At 38.0% G+C, this 16854-nt stretch overlaps 1 protein-coding gene across 1 annotated transcript in view; it reads left to right on the forward strand.

Moving 5' to 3' along the window:
* Nucleotides 1–16854, forward strand: part of ATL1 (atlastin GTPase 1) — an 89122-nt gene that overhangs the window by 8579 nt on the left and 63689 nt on the right. Inside the window, exon 2 of the mRNA XM_007192829.3 lies at nt 1819–1988. Within this exon, the coding sequence (XP_007192891.2) occupies nt 1955–1988 (34 nt within the window). The 5' untranslated portion in view covers nt 1819–1954. The remainder of the gene's footprint in view (nt 1–1818; nt 1989–16854) is intronic.

The raw sequence follows: 16854 nt of genomic DNA on the forward strand, positions 1-16854 counted from the left end.
AATGATGGTAAATGATACAGTGAAGTTTTTTTAGATTTTATGAATCCATGAAGTGGATAGTGGTACTCAACAAACAAAGGTGGCAGAAGAAATGCCAACTACTAAATGTAGAATGTAAAAGAAATGGTATAATTATTTTAAAATCACTAATGTAAAGTCAGTTCAGGCAAGGATGTCAGTGGATGCTAAAAACCATTGGATGAAAAGTTCTTGGCCAAGACATTCACACAGTCTCAAGTATTATCTCACAGATTACAACAGAAAAAGGGTTTTTTAAAGATAAGTTTCTTTTTCAATTAGGAATAGATACTGAATTACATATATAACATTTTTGGGGTGGAATCTACTGTACTCTTTTTTAATGGGATTCACCTGAAAGGGATTGTCAGACTAGAATGTGAGCTGAGAATTATAGTAAAGAAATACAAGAAAAGCAGAACACGCTTCTTTTTATTTAATGAATTTGGTTTGTAGGTATGGGGTGAGTTAATTTCTGTCTTCCTATGTTGTCTCATTAGTGTTTAGGGAATGCAACTCTGTTGAACACAGTCTCCTTTAAAACCATAATGAAAACTTTGTTTACAGTGTTCTGAGGTCATAGAACCATTAACTGAAATATGAAATGCATAAGATTTGGCAGTGGTGAGTGAGAGAGTTTGGTTTTCGACATATTGATTTTGAAGTGTCAGTAGGAAAACAAAGTGAAGATGACCTCAGGCAGTTATAAATTCAGCTCTGGAATGATGATTATCTCTCCTCAAGAGAGCTTCAGACTAGAAGAGTAGATATGGGAATCAACAGCATGGATGGAGGTCCTGTCTGAAGCCATCATAGTAAATTCCATTGAGGGCACACAGAGTGAAGAGTTGCTTATGATGAGGAGTAAACAGAGACCAAGGATCTGGTAATTAAGAAGCTAGCAATAATCTCCTAGGCAGAACTGATCTGTGTAGAGTATGGGCAACAACCAAATGCAGGTGAAAACTGTGTGAGGAGGTGAGGAATGGGATGATGGTATCTTGAGGGTCAGGTAGCATGAAGGGACAGTGTTTCTAGGACATTGAAAATTAAGTTTATAGGGAAAGAGGAAGAAACCAGTGAAAAGGGAGAGATTGAGAATGTTTTTTTAAAGTATTTACTGCCTTTTGCTTTCAAAATTGCCTGCAACCTTTGTTACGGCCAAGGCTCTTCCAGACTATGTAGTATGACTTTACTTAGAATATTTGTCAGTATAATGCCAGATGATATCTCTGCACATCTAGTGGGAAATTTTGCCCTCTAGAATGGAGTTAGTTACAGATTATGGTGACTCTCCAGCTTTCATTTATCTTGATCTTAATCTAAATTTGATATCCTAATTTTAAAAGACAGGCCTGTTCAGTATACAGGTACAAGAATGCATGATACCCTCTTTACTAATGTGACCTTGCTTTTAAATTAGGGGGGGAATGGTACCTGGTAGATAAATGCAGATTTTTAAAATTTCTTTGGCTATATAAATGTTGCCAGCATGTTTCTACTAATATGTAACTGGTCTAGGAAACAGGTATTTGAACATACAGAATCATGCAGTATATTGGCTTGTGTTATTTCTGACTGTATAATGCTGTTAAATTCTTTGAGTGTGTAAGGGGGTGCTGTTTATTTGTATGTTTTTTCCATCGAAAATGTTGCAGTACATTGTCACTGTCTTCAGGCTCTGGGGGTGGGCTGAGGTAGGGAGGGTGTGACGCTGGTATTTGTGTGAACTTGGGCTTGTGATGCTGAGCTTGGTTCATCCCTTTCTCCTCCCTTCTCCTCCCCACTCCTTCCCACCAGCGCCACAGCAACATCCTCAGAGTCTGAGTGAACTGCGCCCAGCGCAGGCACAGAGCCTCCCACCGCCAGCAACCTGCGGCCGGGGGAAGAGCGAGCGCCGTGACAGCGCCCCACCGCCACCAGTCCCCTGACCACCATGGCCAAGAACCGCAGGGACAGAAACAGTTGGGGTGAGTAGCATATGGTGACTTCTGCAGCCTGCACGGGGACGGGCCCTCCGCCTTCTGCTTCTGGAGACTAGGAGGGCCAAGGGCTGCTCGGCGCCAGCATCCAGGGCTGGGAGATGGCCACCGCCGAGCGGCTCCCTGTCGGGCGGGAGGAACCGTGGCCGAGCGGGACCCGTGGAACCGGCATCTCGCTGTGGGGCGGTGGGGCGAAGGCTGCAGCCGAGCGCAGGCCGGAGACTCTCGCTTCTCCCCACCCTCCCCACCCCAGTCCTCCTCCTCCCAGCATTTGGACAGCACCCACCCGGTCGCCTCCGGGGGACTCGCTGGTTCCGCTTTAGCGAAAGGAGGTTGGCAGGAAGGGCGAGGGTGGTGGGCAGGGGGCGGTGGTTACAGGAGAGGGGCGGAGATCGCCCACCCCTTACCCACGAGCTGCGAGCTCCCCGGCCTTGCGGGGCTCGGACTTCGGGCAGGCGGGCGGGCGGGCTGGTAGGCAGCGTTGGAACAATGAGGCGGAGTGCGCCGGGCCCAGGTCTGACCGTTGCCAACCCGAGCGACGCCTGAGAAGGGGTGCCGCTTGGGAATCCCTTAAGGCTGCGGTACTCATTTTCATCTGGGGGTTGGGTGGGGAATTTGGGAAGAAGGGGAGCAAAGTTGTGGTTTCCAGCCTTCCGCCCCACCCCGACCTGGTACCCCATTCAGGCCGGCCCTAAGGGTGGCATTGTTCTTAGATTTTACCTTTTGGAGATATAGGGCTCATGATTCAGCATCAGGCCGAGGGGAGGGGGAAGGAAAGGCTAGGCCCAGTGGGTTCACTCCGCGAGTGGGAGGGCGGCGCTCACGCAGGCGGAGAAGAGAGAGCGCAGTGATGCGGGAGAAATCGCAGCCCCGCCCGCTCTGCTGCTCCATACTGGGTGCGGACGGACGGTTAGTGTGGGCAGGTTGGGCGTCTCTTTCCTCTTTGGGCTCCCAACTTCTTCCAGTCACAGTGAACCCACTGCCATCTTAGGGCATTTTATTATCTGCACCAGAGCAGATCTCAGACCAGTGTGGCTTAGTGGGCAGAGAAGTAGTTTGTTCATTAGCTTTGAATTGTTATTTGGAAAGTTTACAGGCACTAGGAGTTCAGAGCTCCTTGATTGACTCTCTTCCGTGTCTCAGTGAGATCTCTTCTATAACTGTCCATCAGATTGAGAGGTATAAATTTAAATTTTCATTAGTCATTTTGGTTATCTTTTATGAAAATTGATTATCTTTTATCAAAAGATCATATTTTTCCTTGCCTCTGATTGGTCACAGGACCAGCTTAACTCCCAAGTAGACAAAGTCTACATTTGAGAGATTATCCAAGGTTTATGGTAGATGTGGGGAGTTGGAGCAGGGAGGTCTGTCTTTAGTTGTCTGAGTTTAAGAGAAATCTGTTCCATTTTCTGTTGTCACCAAATCCCAATTTTAGTAGGCGTGACTACTGCAATAACACCGTTTTGTTTGTGTCTTCTGAAATATCAGTAAAGTTTTTCAGAGTGTCCCCGTTCCATCCTTTCCCTTGGCCTCCAGAATAGGAGTTTCTTGAACAGTCACAGTTAAGGTGTGTCTGTGCACTGTTGACTCAACCCTGTTAAGAGACAGGCATGTGAAAATTTATTCTGACGAATAAAATTTTTCTCCTTCACGAAGCTTTGGATCATTATTTTTCAGTATTGCCTTTGGTTATAAATTTCTTATGTAGTGGAGGTTTTTTCTTTCTTGAGAATGTGGTTCTCAAATGGGATTTGCATAAAAATCACACTGGGAACTTATTAGAAATGCAGATTCCCACATCTTCCAGCCAGAGCTTTTGAATCAATATGTCTGAAATAAGGTCTAGGAATCTGCCTTTTATTAGCATTTTAGGTGATTAAGAAGCAGATCATCTTTGGATGTTACCTTCAGAAACACTGTCTTATTTACATTTGATAGAAACGTATTCTAGGCAGTTTACCCAGAAGTCATGAAAAGAGTTTTGAGTCAAGTGATGAATTAAGAAAAGAAATACCACAGTTACTATGTGTTCACTGGAAATTTCACAGAAAAGAAATAGTGGAATTGTGGGGTCTTATCTTGATGCTCTATGGAAATGCTTTACTACTCAGATTTTTCTTTGCTGTAAAGTGTATATGACATAAATGACTTAGAAAATGTAGCATATGGAGTAGGACATAGTAGAAGTTTTTGGCAAAGATGTTAGCCATGTCTGTCTTGATTCCATTTTATTGCCAGCATCTAGTACAATGCCTAACATGTAATAGGCATTTAATAAAAACAATAATAACTAACATCACTGAGCTAATATCATATGAAGTAGGTATTATAATCCTCATTTTACATATTAAAAGGTAAATAATAGAGCTAGGACTCCAACTCTGGCAGTTTGACTTGATTTTTTTGCCATCGCCAGTATTTTGTTGAATGGATAATACTTTCCCCACTGTTTAGAACTATAGTTTTGGGTTTTTTTTAATATATTTATTTATTTATTTTTGGCTGTGTTGGGTCTTCGTTTCTGTGCGAGGGCTTTCTCTAGTTGGCGGCGAGTGGGGGCCACTCCCCGTTGCGGTGCGCGGGCCTCTCACTATCGCGGCCTCTCTTGTTGCGGAGCACAGGCTCCAGACGTGCAAGCTCAGTAGTTGTGGCTCACGGGCCCAGTTGCTCCGCGGCATGTGGGATCTTCCTAGACCAGGGCTCGAACCCGTGTCCCCTGCATTGGCAGGCAGATTCTCAACCACTGTGCCACCAGGGAAGCCCCAGAACTATAGTTTTATATCCTGTTTTTTTTTTTTTTTAAACGAGATTTTATATTTTATTCAAATCACATTTATTTTAAATTTATTTATTTATTTATTTATGGCTGTGTTGGGTCTTCGTTTCTGTGCGAGGGCTTTCTCCAGTTGCGGCAAGCGGGGGCCACTCTTCATCGCGATGCGCGGGCCTCTCACTATCGCGGCCTCTCTAGTTGCGGAGCACAGGCTCCAGACGCGCAGGCTCAGTAATTGTGGCTCACGGGCCTAGTTGCTCCGCGGCATGTGGGATCTTCCCAGACCAGGGCTCGAACCTGTGTCCCCTGCATTGGCAGGCAGATTCTCAACCACTGCGCCACCAGGGAAGCCCAGAACTTTAGTTTTAAAGACACATTCATCTGCATTATTGCATTTGATCTTTAGCCTCCTAAGTTGTCAAGACATATTCCCTGTTTGCAGATGAAAAAACTGAGTCTCAGGTAGGTTAAATAACTTGGTGAAAGTCACATAGTATTTAGTAAGTTAAAGGACTGAGATTAGAACCTAGAGTTGTCTTCTAATTTATTTTCTATAACATAATGCTATGGAATGTTTTTATGTTTAATGGGGCATGGTGTGAGGTTAATAGAGAAAACAGGCCCTCATAGAAGGCAGAGGTCTCTGATGAGAAAAAAACTCAGGTGATAGCTTAGAAAGGAAGACAGTAAACTGACCTTATCATCTAGCTAAACACATACTTTTCAGACGAGTTAGAAATCAAAGGGCAAAGGGGAAAGCTAAACTATCCAGAATTGGAAAATATAGGATTTCCAAGAAAAGGGCAAGAGAGATACTTGCAAAATTTGTACGGGGGACCTAAAGTTCAGATAAGGGCCCTATAGGACCAATAACAGGTATTATTTTTATCTGAGTGGTCAGAGAGCTGTTAGGTCCTACAGGGGCCATGGAAGCTAGAAAACAGAAAAGCATCTCTGCTGACACCCAGAGTTGGGTGGTGTTTGAGGATCATACCCATACATACAACTGGGAAGCAAATCTGTGCTTCCAAAACTGAGAATCCCACCACCTGTACCTGAATCTACACTGAACTAGAAGTTTGAATAAATTTAAGCATTTAAAAGTCAATTCTTAAAAGGTAGGCATTATTATCCTTATTTTAATATATAAGGAATCTGAGACTCAGAGAGTATAACTTCCCAGAGGTTTGATAATTTATGTTATAGATCTAGGATTTAAATTAAGGGTTGTTTGTTTACCTGGTCCATGTGATGAGGACAAGGAATTAAAACAATCCAATAGGTGCCACAACAAGCCTGTCTAGGCTTAAGCTGGTATAAGAAATCAATGCTCTATAAACTTGATCGCTTTGGACTAGAAAAGAAGGCAAAGAATATGCTAGTATGGAAGACAAAGGAGACAGATGAATATCAGAAGCAGTAGCCCAGAAAGCAGTATTTCAATGTTGGGCTTAGAGTTTAAGTACTCTCAGAAACAAAACAGAAGTGTACCCGTTTTTATTTATTTGTTTCTGTTCATCACAGTTGCTTAAAAACTTGGGATACCACCTGGAAATTTGAGTTTTCTGCAATATAACAGAAACTGTTGGTGCAATATTGCTTTAGAAGAAGAATATTTGCACTAAAGTGTCAGCTTTTCCTGCCCCTTTAAAAAAAACTCTTAGCTTCTCAGTAAGTGTAGGAAATGTCTATTTATTGAAAAGGCATTTGTTGAAAATTAATTTTTAGGTTTCTGTTTTTGTTTTTTGAGGAAAGGTTAAAAACAATCTTGATTATAGTAATCTCCTGATCTTTCTTTTCCAATTGGCTGTATTCTGTTTTCCTTGAAATGAGACCCTGTGTCCCTTTGTACTTGCCTCATTTTCTATATATCTGTTCCTCCTGAAACAAAATAAAATTTCTATTGGGTCATACATGTACTTCCCCTACAGACTCTTCCCTCCACATTATTCTAATTTAATTTGCCTTCCCTACATATTTTTTCATATATATTTTATACTTTATATCTGTTTACCTTGTCTTGATGGCTCTCGGGTTATATCTTTCCTCCATTTCAAACTCTGTAGCCTTTATTATCTTTAGAAACCAGTGACTAGACTGTAAGTATAACCTGTGATCATCAGGAAAATGATTTACTGTGAGAAACTTTAGTCATAAAAAATAGTTGCATATTTTTTAATTTGGAGGCTCTTTTACATAAAAATTATTCTATAAAAATGTCTATATATACAAAAGAAAAATAAAACATAGATGTTCAGTTTTAAAAAGTATAATAATGAGCACCTGTATCCCCCCTCCCCAGCTGAAAAAAATAGAACTTTATCAATATTTTGACACTGCTTGGGTGCCCCTCCTTTATGGCAATGTCTCCTTATAAATACTTTCATAAATTTGGTGTTTCTCATTTCCTGATCATTTTATATATATATATATATTATATATATAACATATATATTATATATATGTTATATATATAATATATATGTATATGTGTAGATATGTAACATATATTACTAAATTATATATTATTTAGTTTTATATTTTTAAGAACCTAAAATAAATGGAATCTAGCATATACATTTTTCCACAAAGTATTTTGTTTACTTATAATACCCACACTTGGTATTATAATAGATGTGAAATGATATCTCACTATGGTTTAAATCTGTGTTTTACTGATTACCAATGAGGTGTGAGTATATTTTCATACATTTATTAACCATTACTATTTCCTACTCTGCCTGTTTGCCCTTTGCTGATCTTTTTTCAGGTTATTTGTCCTTTGCTACTTTGTGATGTGACTTTGCTCTCTTGATGGTATATTTTAGTAAACAGAAATTTTATATTTAAAAATAGTCAATTTAATATTTTCCTTTATGGTTTGTGCTCTTTGTGTTTTAAGAAATCTTCCTCTACCTCAAAGTTATAAAATTTTCTCCTATAATATTTGGTTTTAAAATTTTGCATGTCTCTTTTTTTTCATTTTTTAAAAATTGTGGTAAAATACACATAACATAAAATTTACCATCTTAACCATATTTAAGTGTGCAGCTCAGTAGTGCTAAGTACATCATGTTGTTGTACAACCACCACTGCCATCCATCTCCAGAATTCTTTTCATCTTGCAAAGCATCTGTACCCATTAAACACTAACTCCCCATTCCCTCCTCCCCCAGCCCCTGGCAACCATCATTCTGCTTTCTGCCTCTGTGATATTGACTACTCTAAGTATCTCATATAAGTGGAATCAAGTATTTGTCTTTTTATGACTGGCTTATTTCACTTAGCGTAGTGTCCTTAAGTTTCATCCATGTTGTAGCATATGTCAGAATTTTCTTCCTTTTTAAAACTGAGTAACATTTCATTGACTGTATATACCACATTTTGCTTATCCATCCATCTGTCAATAAACACTTACGTTGCTTCTACATTTTGGCATCTGTAAATAACGCTATTATGAACATGGGTGTTCAAATACATCTCTTTGAGACCAGCTTTCAATTCTTTGGGTATATACCTAGAAGTAGAACTGCTGAATCATGTAGTTATAGTTTTAATTTTTTGAGGAACTTTCATACTGTATTCCACAGTGGCTGTACCATTTTACTTTCCCATTAATAGTGCACAAGGGTTGTAATTCCTCTACATCCTCACCAGCACTTGTTCTTTTCTGTTTTTATGAATAGTAGCCATCCTGATAGGTGTGAGGTGGTATCTCATTGTAGTTTTTATTTGCATTTCATTTCCTAATTTCTCTTGTTTATTTCTTCTTTGATTCATTGGATGTTTATGAGTGTGCTGCTTAATTTCCACAGATTTGTGAATTTTCTAGTTTTACTTCTGTTACTCATCTCTAACTTAATTCCACTATGGGTTAGAGAAGATATTTTTTATATGATATCTATCTTTTAAAAATCCACTGAGACTTAATTTGTGCTCTAGCATATAATCTTGTGGTCTAGCATATGATCTATCCTAGAGAATGTCCTATATATACTTGAGAAGAATGTGTATTCTGTTGTTGGGTAGAATGTTCTATACAAGTCTGTTAGACCTAGTTGATTTACTGTGTTGTTCAGATTCTCTATTTCCTTGCCTATCTTCTGTTTGATTGTTCTATCCATTATGAGTGTGGGGTATTGAAGTCTCCAACTTAACGCTTCACATATTTTGATGGCCTGTTATTAAATGTATAAATGTTTATAATTGTTATATCTTCTTGCTGCATTGAACCTTTATTAATATATAATGTCCCTCTTTGTTTCAACTTTTTGAGTTAAAGTCTATTTTGTCCTCATATTAATATAACCACTCCTGTTCTCCTTTGCTTACCATTAGAATTGGAATATCTTTTTCCATCCTTTCACTTTCAACCTATTTGTGTCTTTGGATCCAAAGTGAATCTCTTGTAGACAACATGTAGCTGGATCATATTTTTTTTTATTCATTATACCAGTCTCTGTCTTTTGATTGGAGAGCTGAATCCATTTACATTAATGTAACTTACTGATAAGGAGGGATTTACTTCTGTCATTTTGCTCTTTATTTTCTATATGCCTTATAGCTTTTTCTTGTTCTTTATTCTTGGCTTTTGGCTTTCAAGTTTTTTGGAAAGCCCAGTTGGGATTTTTAAAATTAAAATTGCATCCAATTTGTAGATTAATTTGATAGAATCAAGATTTTTACTATATTAAATATTCCTATCCATGTACATGGCATATTCCTTCATTTATTTAGCTTTTGTTTCTTGATGTCTTACAGTAGTTTAAAAACTCTCCTTAAATGGCCTGCTTATCATTTGTTAGTTTTGCTCTTATGTTCCTTACATTTTTTGTTGTTATGGTTTTTTCCCCTATTACAATCATCCCTCAGTATCTGTGGGGGATTGGTTCCAGGACCTTCTACAGATGCCAAAACCCACAGATGCTCAAGTCCTATAGTCTGCCCTTTGTATTTGTGGGTTCTGCTTAGGCAAAGTCAGCCAACCACGAATTGTAAACATAGTGTATGATTCACAGTTGGTTGAATCCACTGATGCAGAACCTGCCAGTATGGAGGGCCAACTGTGTATTTATTGAAAAAAATCCACGTGTAAGTGGACCTGTGCAATTCAAACCTGTGTTGTTCAAATATCAACTGTGTGTGTATATATATATATATATATATATATATATATATATATTTGGCTATTAATAGTATATAAAATGTAATCGGCTTTTACATATTTATCTTATATCTAGGAACCTTATTAAACTGTCTTATTAATTCAGCTAAATTGCCTTTTGATTTTTTAGGGTTTTCTACATAAAGAAACCTATCATCTGCAGTAGTTATTGCTTTGTTCATTCCTTTTAATCTTTGTCTATTATGTCTTTTTCCTGTCTTAATCAGATTAAGAATGTTCTCCTTTATTCCTAAGTAATATTTTTTTAAAACCTCATCACTGCATATTGAATTATAATGACTGCTTTTTCTGTAATTATTGAAATAATCATATGGCTTTTATTCTTTAATTTTTTAATGTGTTTAGTTATATTAAAAGATCTTCTTGGGCTTCCCTGGTGGCGCAGTGGTTGAGAATCTGCCTGCTAATGCAGGGGACACAGGTTCGGGCCCTGGTCTGGGAAGATCCCACATGCCACGGAGCAGCTAGGCCCGTGAGCCACAACTACTGAGCCTGCGCGTCTGGAGCCTGTGCTCCGCAACAAGAGAGGCCGCAATAGTGAGAGGCCCGCGCACCGTGATGAAGAGTGATCCCCGGTTGCCACAACTAGAGAAAGCCCTCGCACAGAAACGAAGACCCAACACAGCCAAAAATAAAAAAAAAAAAAAAAAAAAAGATCTTCTTTGTTGAAGTGATCTTGCATTCCTGGAATAAACCCAGGCTAGACCTACTGTATTACCTTTTTAAATACATTGCTGGATTTGCTAATCTTTTGAAGATATTTCCAAGCATGTTTACAACTAATTTTCTTTTTTTATACTTTCCTTTTCTGACTTTGGTATCAAGGTTATATTAACTTTATAAAATGAGTGGGGGGAAATTTTTTTTCTTTTCTTTTTGATTCTCTAGAAGTGTTTATATGAGATTAGAATGATCCAGTGTGGGAAAACTAATCTATTAAACCATCTGGACCTCCTGTCTTCTTTTAGTAAGATTTTGAACTATTGATTCAACTTCTGTATTGGTTATAGAACAATTAAAGCTTTCTATTTCTTCTTGAGTCAGATTTAGTAATTTATATTTTTCTTGGAATCGGTCCATTTTGTCAACTTGGCATGAGATTGTTCTTAATTTTCTATTATTTTCTCTGCTTAATTTTATCTGTATCTTCCTTATTATATCTTTTATTGTTAATCTCTCCTTTTTTTCTTTTATATTTACCTAATTTCTGTGCATCTCTATCATTTCCTTCTTGTACTTTCTTTGGTTTCATTCTATATTCTCTTTTTAACTTAAAAAAAAAGTTGGATACTGAGCTCATTTATTTTGAGCTTGCCTTCTTTTTCTAATATATGCATTTAGGGCTATAGGTTTTCTCTAAATATCAATTTTGCTGTATCCTATATGTGTTGATATGCAGTAGATTCAATCTCAATCAGTTTGAAGTATTTTAAATGTCCACAATGATTTCTTTCTTTACCTGTGAATATACAGAAAGTATGGATTTCTAAATTATATTTTTGTTGATATTGATTTCATACTTAATTTTATTCTAGTCAGAGAATATGTTGTACAGTAGCACCATTTACTATGCTGATAGAAATGTTCTGTATCTGTACTGTCCAATATGGTAGGCTCTAGCCATATGTCTTTTGAGTATTTGAAGTATGGCCAGTGAGAATGAGGACCAAACACTTAATTTTATTTAATTTTAATTAATTTAAACAGCCACATGTGGCTAGTGGCTACAATATTGGGCAGTTCAGGTTTATAGAATACCTGGTGTGAACTTTGTTGAAACTTGTTTTATGTCCTACTGCATGTTTAATTTTTATACATATTCCATGTAGGTTTGAAAAGCACCTTTTGTTTACTAATTTTTTTTTTAATTAATTAATTTATTTATTTATTTATTTTTGGCTGTGTTGGGTCTTCGTTTCTGTGCGAGGGCTTTCTCTAGTTGTGGCAAGCGGGGGCCACTCCTCATTGCGGTGCGCGGGCCTCTCACTATCGCGGCCTCTCTTGTTGCGGAGCACAGGCTCCAGACGCGCAGGCTCAGTAATTGTGGCTCACGGGCCCAGTTGCTCCGCGGCATGTGGGATCCTCCCAGACCAGGGCTCGAACCCGTGTCCCCTGCACTGGCAGGCAGACTCTCAACCACTGCGCCACCAGGGAAGCCCTACTAATTTTTTTTTTTTTTTAAAGATTTATTTATTGATTGATTGATTGCTATGTTGGGTCTTCGTTTCTGTGCGAGGGCTTTCTCTAGTTGCGGCAAGCGGGGGCCACTCTTCATCACGGTGCGCGGGCCTCTCACTATCGCGGCCTCTCTTGTTGCGGAGCACAGGCTCCAGACGCGCAGGCTCAGTAGTTGTGGCTCACGGGCCCAGTTGCTCCACGGCATGTGGGATCTTCCCAGACCAGGGCGCGAACCCGTGTCCCCTGCATTAGCAGGCAGATTCTCAACCACTGCGCCACCAGGGAAGCCCCAGCCCTACTAATTTTTGATGCAGTGTGCTATATATGTTTGTTAGCTCAAGCTTATTAAATGTATTGTTCATATCTTTCAAACTCTAACTGATTTCTGGACTGCTTGATCTACCAGATACTGATATCTGATAGATACTTAAAAATTCTGAGAGATGTTTTAAAACATGACAGTGGATTTGCCAATTTTCCCTTAATATTCCCTTAAGCTTTGTTTATGGACCTTGAGCTAAGTTGTTAGGTGCACACAAATGTGGACTTGTTACATCTTCCTGATGAACTGAGCCTTTTATTTTTATGTAGTGAACCTCTTTCTCCTGAGTATTGCTTTTTGCCCCAAAGTCTATTTTGTCTGATACTAATATAGATGCTTCATACGTCATTTGCTGTTTTAGTCTATGGGCCTACTGAGCAGGAGTGGCTGGAGTAGGAGGCCGACTGACGTTCACAAAATGAGTCAGTCACCTTGTCCATCTGATTTTTGAGAGCTTCCTCTACAGTAAATGCCCCTTGGTAAGCATTCACATGGGACCAAATATTCTTACACTTTCTTCCCACTCCAAAGGTCCAGGCACATACTTCTTGAAAGTACCTTCAAAATGTTGGCTACTGTCTGTGAATTGTTGCAGTTCTGTTCCTTTTGGCATGTGCTGCAAGCCTCATAGGTGCTCACATATCTGCTCACATATCTGTCCACTCTGTTAGAAGGCAGTAAAGGTTTCATCTTTACTCTTGCTTCCGAATGTCATGAGTGCCTTTCATGGGCAAAGTCTAAACCAGAACCCTGCTAAGAAGGGATTGTAAGAATTGTAGTACTGTAGTTTCCACACTTCCAGTCTCTGCAATGTAAAGAAGAGCTTAGAGGGACTTCCCTGGTGGCACAGTGGTTACGAATCCACCTGCCAATGCAGGGGACACGGGTTTGACCCCTGGTCCAGGAAGATGCCACATGCCGCGGAGCAACTAAGCCCATGTACCACAGCTACTGAGCCTGCACTCTAGAGCCCACGAGCCACAACTACTGAGCCCACGCACAGCAACTACTGAAGCCTGCACGCTCTAGGGCCTGTGCTCCACAACAAGGGAAGCCACTGAAATGAGAAGCCTGCACACCAAAACGAAGAGTAGCCCCCCTGCCACCACAACCAGAGAAAGCCTGCACACAGCAACAAAGACCCAATGCAGCCAAAATAAATAAAGATAAAATAATAATTAAAAAAAAAAGAGACAGTGGCTAAATAAAAAAAAAAGAAGAGCTTAGAATGGTGGAGATAGACCTGAGCATGACACAGACAATATTCAGCAGAAAGAGTAGCCACTCATTTTCAAAATAGCTGACTCAGAGATGATTAAAGGATGAGACAGTTCCTTAGAAAACAAATCCTATAACTGCATGAGGATTTGTTTTCCTTAATGGGGATTACACTCCCATCTGCTTTTTTTTCTTAAAATATGTGAACATATTTTCTCATGATTAGGTATTTTTCTATAACATGCTTTCAAATGGCTCCATATTTTGCATAGTATAGCTGTGACATAATTTATTTACAGTACCCTAGAGTTAGGGATTTAGATTGTTTCCAATTTTTTGTTATATAAATAATGCTGTAATGAACCTTTATGTAGGTAAATACATATGCACAATCCTGATAATTTCCTTAGGATAAATTCCTAGAAATTGAATTGTTTCATTAAAGGGTATATATATATTTTTTAGTGTTTTTTAATGTTTCCAACTCTGAGTGTATATATTTTTTAACCTTTGCAAGTTATAAAAGCTAAGAAGTTTATCTCCTTTTAATTAGCATTATTTCTTTAATTACTGAGAAGACCTAACTTTTCCCCCTGTGTCTATTAACCATTAGTATTTCTTCTTTTTATCAGTTACTTATCTTTCTATTGAAGTCTTTTCATGTATATACATGAACATATGAAATATATGTGTATATATATTTTATATATATACACACACAGTGCCCTAATCATGATGACATTGTTCTTCTAGAGGCATCATTTAACCATTTATGCAATGCTTTTGGATTCAGTATAAATAAACAGCCTGCCAAATGATTTACTTGTTTCTTCCAAGGCTCTGAAGTTGCAGGACCTGCATTATTCCTTTTAACCCTCCTCCTCAAGGGTGTTAACAGCAGAACAATCTGAGAGTCTGCATGGTAGTGTTTTGTGGTCTGTTATGTGTAATCATCTCATTGTAATTTCTATCTCTACTCTTGCTGAAACATTCTTAAAATTCGTTTTATGAGTTAATCTTTTGTTTTTGTTTCCTCAACTCTTTTTGTCCCTTTCTGTATATACTCCCTTTTGCTGTGTTTTTGGAAGTCATTCTCAGGTGCTCATTCAAATGTTTTCTCTGTCATTCTTCAAATTCTACTATTAGAAAGAGACATAATAGTTTAAGAAGAAATAATATTTCCTTTTAATTTCAGTTGCCAAGAGACGGTTTCCTAGGTGCTATGTCTTTTTCTCTATAAAGGCTTCAACATACTCAGAGTTAGTCATCTTGTGAGGTTTAATTTTTGCTGGAGACATGAAGTATAGATTTTATTTTTACAGAGTTTACAATTAAAATTAGAAATACACACCCACAGCATTTCCAGTATATTAAAATGATTATTCTCCATATATAAGTTTTTGAAGATTCCCTTTCAACATATCTTAATTCGGTAGCTGAGTGGCCAGCTTCCAGTGATTTAAAACACCACATAGAATGGAAAAGTCCCTAAAATCCCTTTACTGAATATAAGATTTAGTCTGTAAAAAGGCAAAACGATATATATTTTTTGGTTCTCTCCTTGTAAGCTATACATTTGTATTATCCATAGTAAAATGCTAATCCCAATCTGATTTGCTTCTGACCTGTTTCCTGCTTTTTAAAGATTTACATAGTGCTCCAGGAATTGAAACTAAGTTTAGTTTAAGCAAAACATATTTAAGAAGGTAGAAATCTGGTGCTAAAGAGATTTGGCATGCATTCCAATGGACTTTTGGATCCTTTTAGAGCAAGAGTAATATTTATTGCTTAGATAAAATATAGTTATGAATAATGAATCAAGCTCAAAATATTTGTTCTTGATTATCCTGTATATTCTAATACTTTTCAGTTATTTTTCTGTTAAATTCATATAAATATTTATTGAGTGCCTACTGTGTAAGCTTCTGTTACAAGTTTTTAAGAAATGGAAACATGAGTAAGACAATCTCTGCTCTCCAGATATTTTCAGTCTGTGTTTTCAATTTTGACGTTTTTTACAGAAACTGAAGTTTTTCTAAATAGTTTTTTAAACAGCTTTATTGAGATATAATTCATATACCATACAATTCACCCACTTAAAGGTGTATAATTCAATGGCTTTTAGTGTATTCAGGGCTGTGCACTCATCACCACAATTTTGGAACATTTCATTAGCCCCCCAAAAGAATATTTGTACCTGTTAGCCATCACCCCCTAATCCCCTTCCACTCCCCAGTCCTAGGCAACCACTAATCCACTTTCTGTCTCTATAGATTTGCCTCTTCTGGACATTTCATATAAATGGAATCATACAGTATGTGGTCCTTTGTGACTGGCTTCTTTCATTTAACATTGCGTTTTCAAGGTTCATCCATGTTTTAACATGTATTGGTTCTGCATTTTTTATTGCTGAATAATATTTCGTTGTATGGATATACCACATTTGTTGATCCATTTATCAGTTGATAGACATCTGGGTTTAGCTTATCTAAATAGCTTTATATGTAAATATTGATTACCATAAATATATGTATAGATTGATGGTAGCAATAGGTTTTAGATAGGAAGCCTTTCTTAACTTTAGATGAAATACAAACTAATGATTATATATTTATGAATAGTCCACAGATTAATTTGATTCCATTTTTCATTCTATTAATAACAAAATATTTCTGTATTTTTAAAAGTTTCCTTACCAAAAAGGAATATTTAATATGGTAATTGGCTTACATTGTCATGAGACTTTTTCCTGTAAACTATCTCATTGTTTTAAAGTCACAACTCAGATATTTGTTTTATTTTACAGCATACTTACGTCACACTTAATATATAATCTCCTTCCTCTTCATTTAGCCTGTTGGTAGCTCCTCAAAGACCTTGAACATCTAAACTAAAAGTTCAGAGTTATGTATCTCATCCACACCTACCATATAAAGGTAGAGTTGGACAGGATAATCATATACAAACATCCACTGATGCCTTTTCTCTTTCCCTCACCCTCAATATCCACTCTGTCCAAAATCCTTTCAGATTTGGCTTGTCTTGCTTTGCATGATCCGGCCCTTCATAATCTTCCCAACCTGCTCCATCCATACCATACTCCTTGCTGTTCCTCACATATGCCAAACACACTCTCCTACACACTTTTTTCCCCAGTGATACTATACTATACAAT

This window comes from Balaenoptera acutorostrata, chromosome 3 (genome assembly GCF_949987535.1).
Source record: "Balaenoptera acutorostrata chromosome 3, mBalAcu1.1, whole genome shotgun sequence".
Lineage (NCBI taxonomy): Eukaryota > Metazoa > Chordata > Mammalia > Artiodactyla > Balaenopteridae > Balaenoptera > Balaenoptera acutorostrata.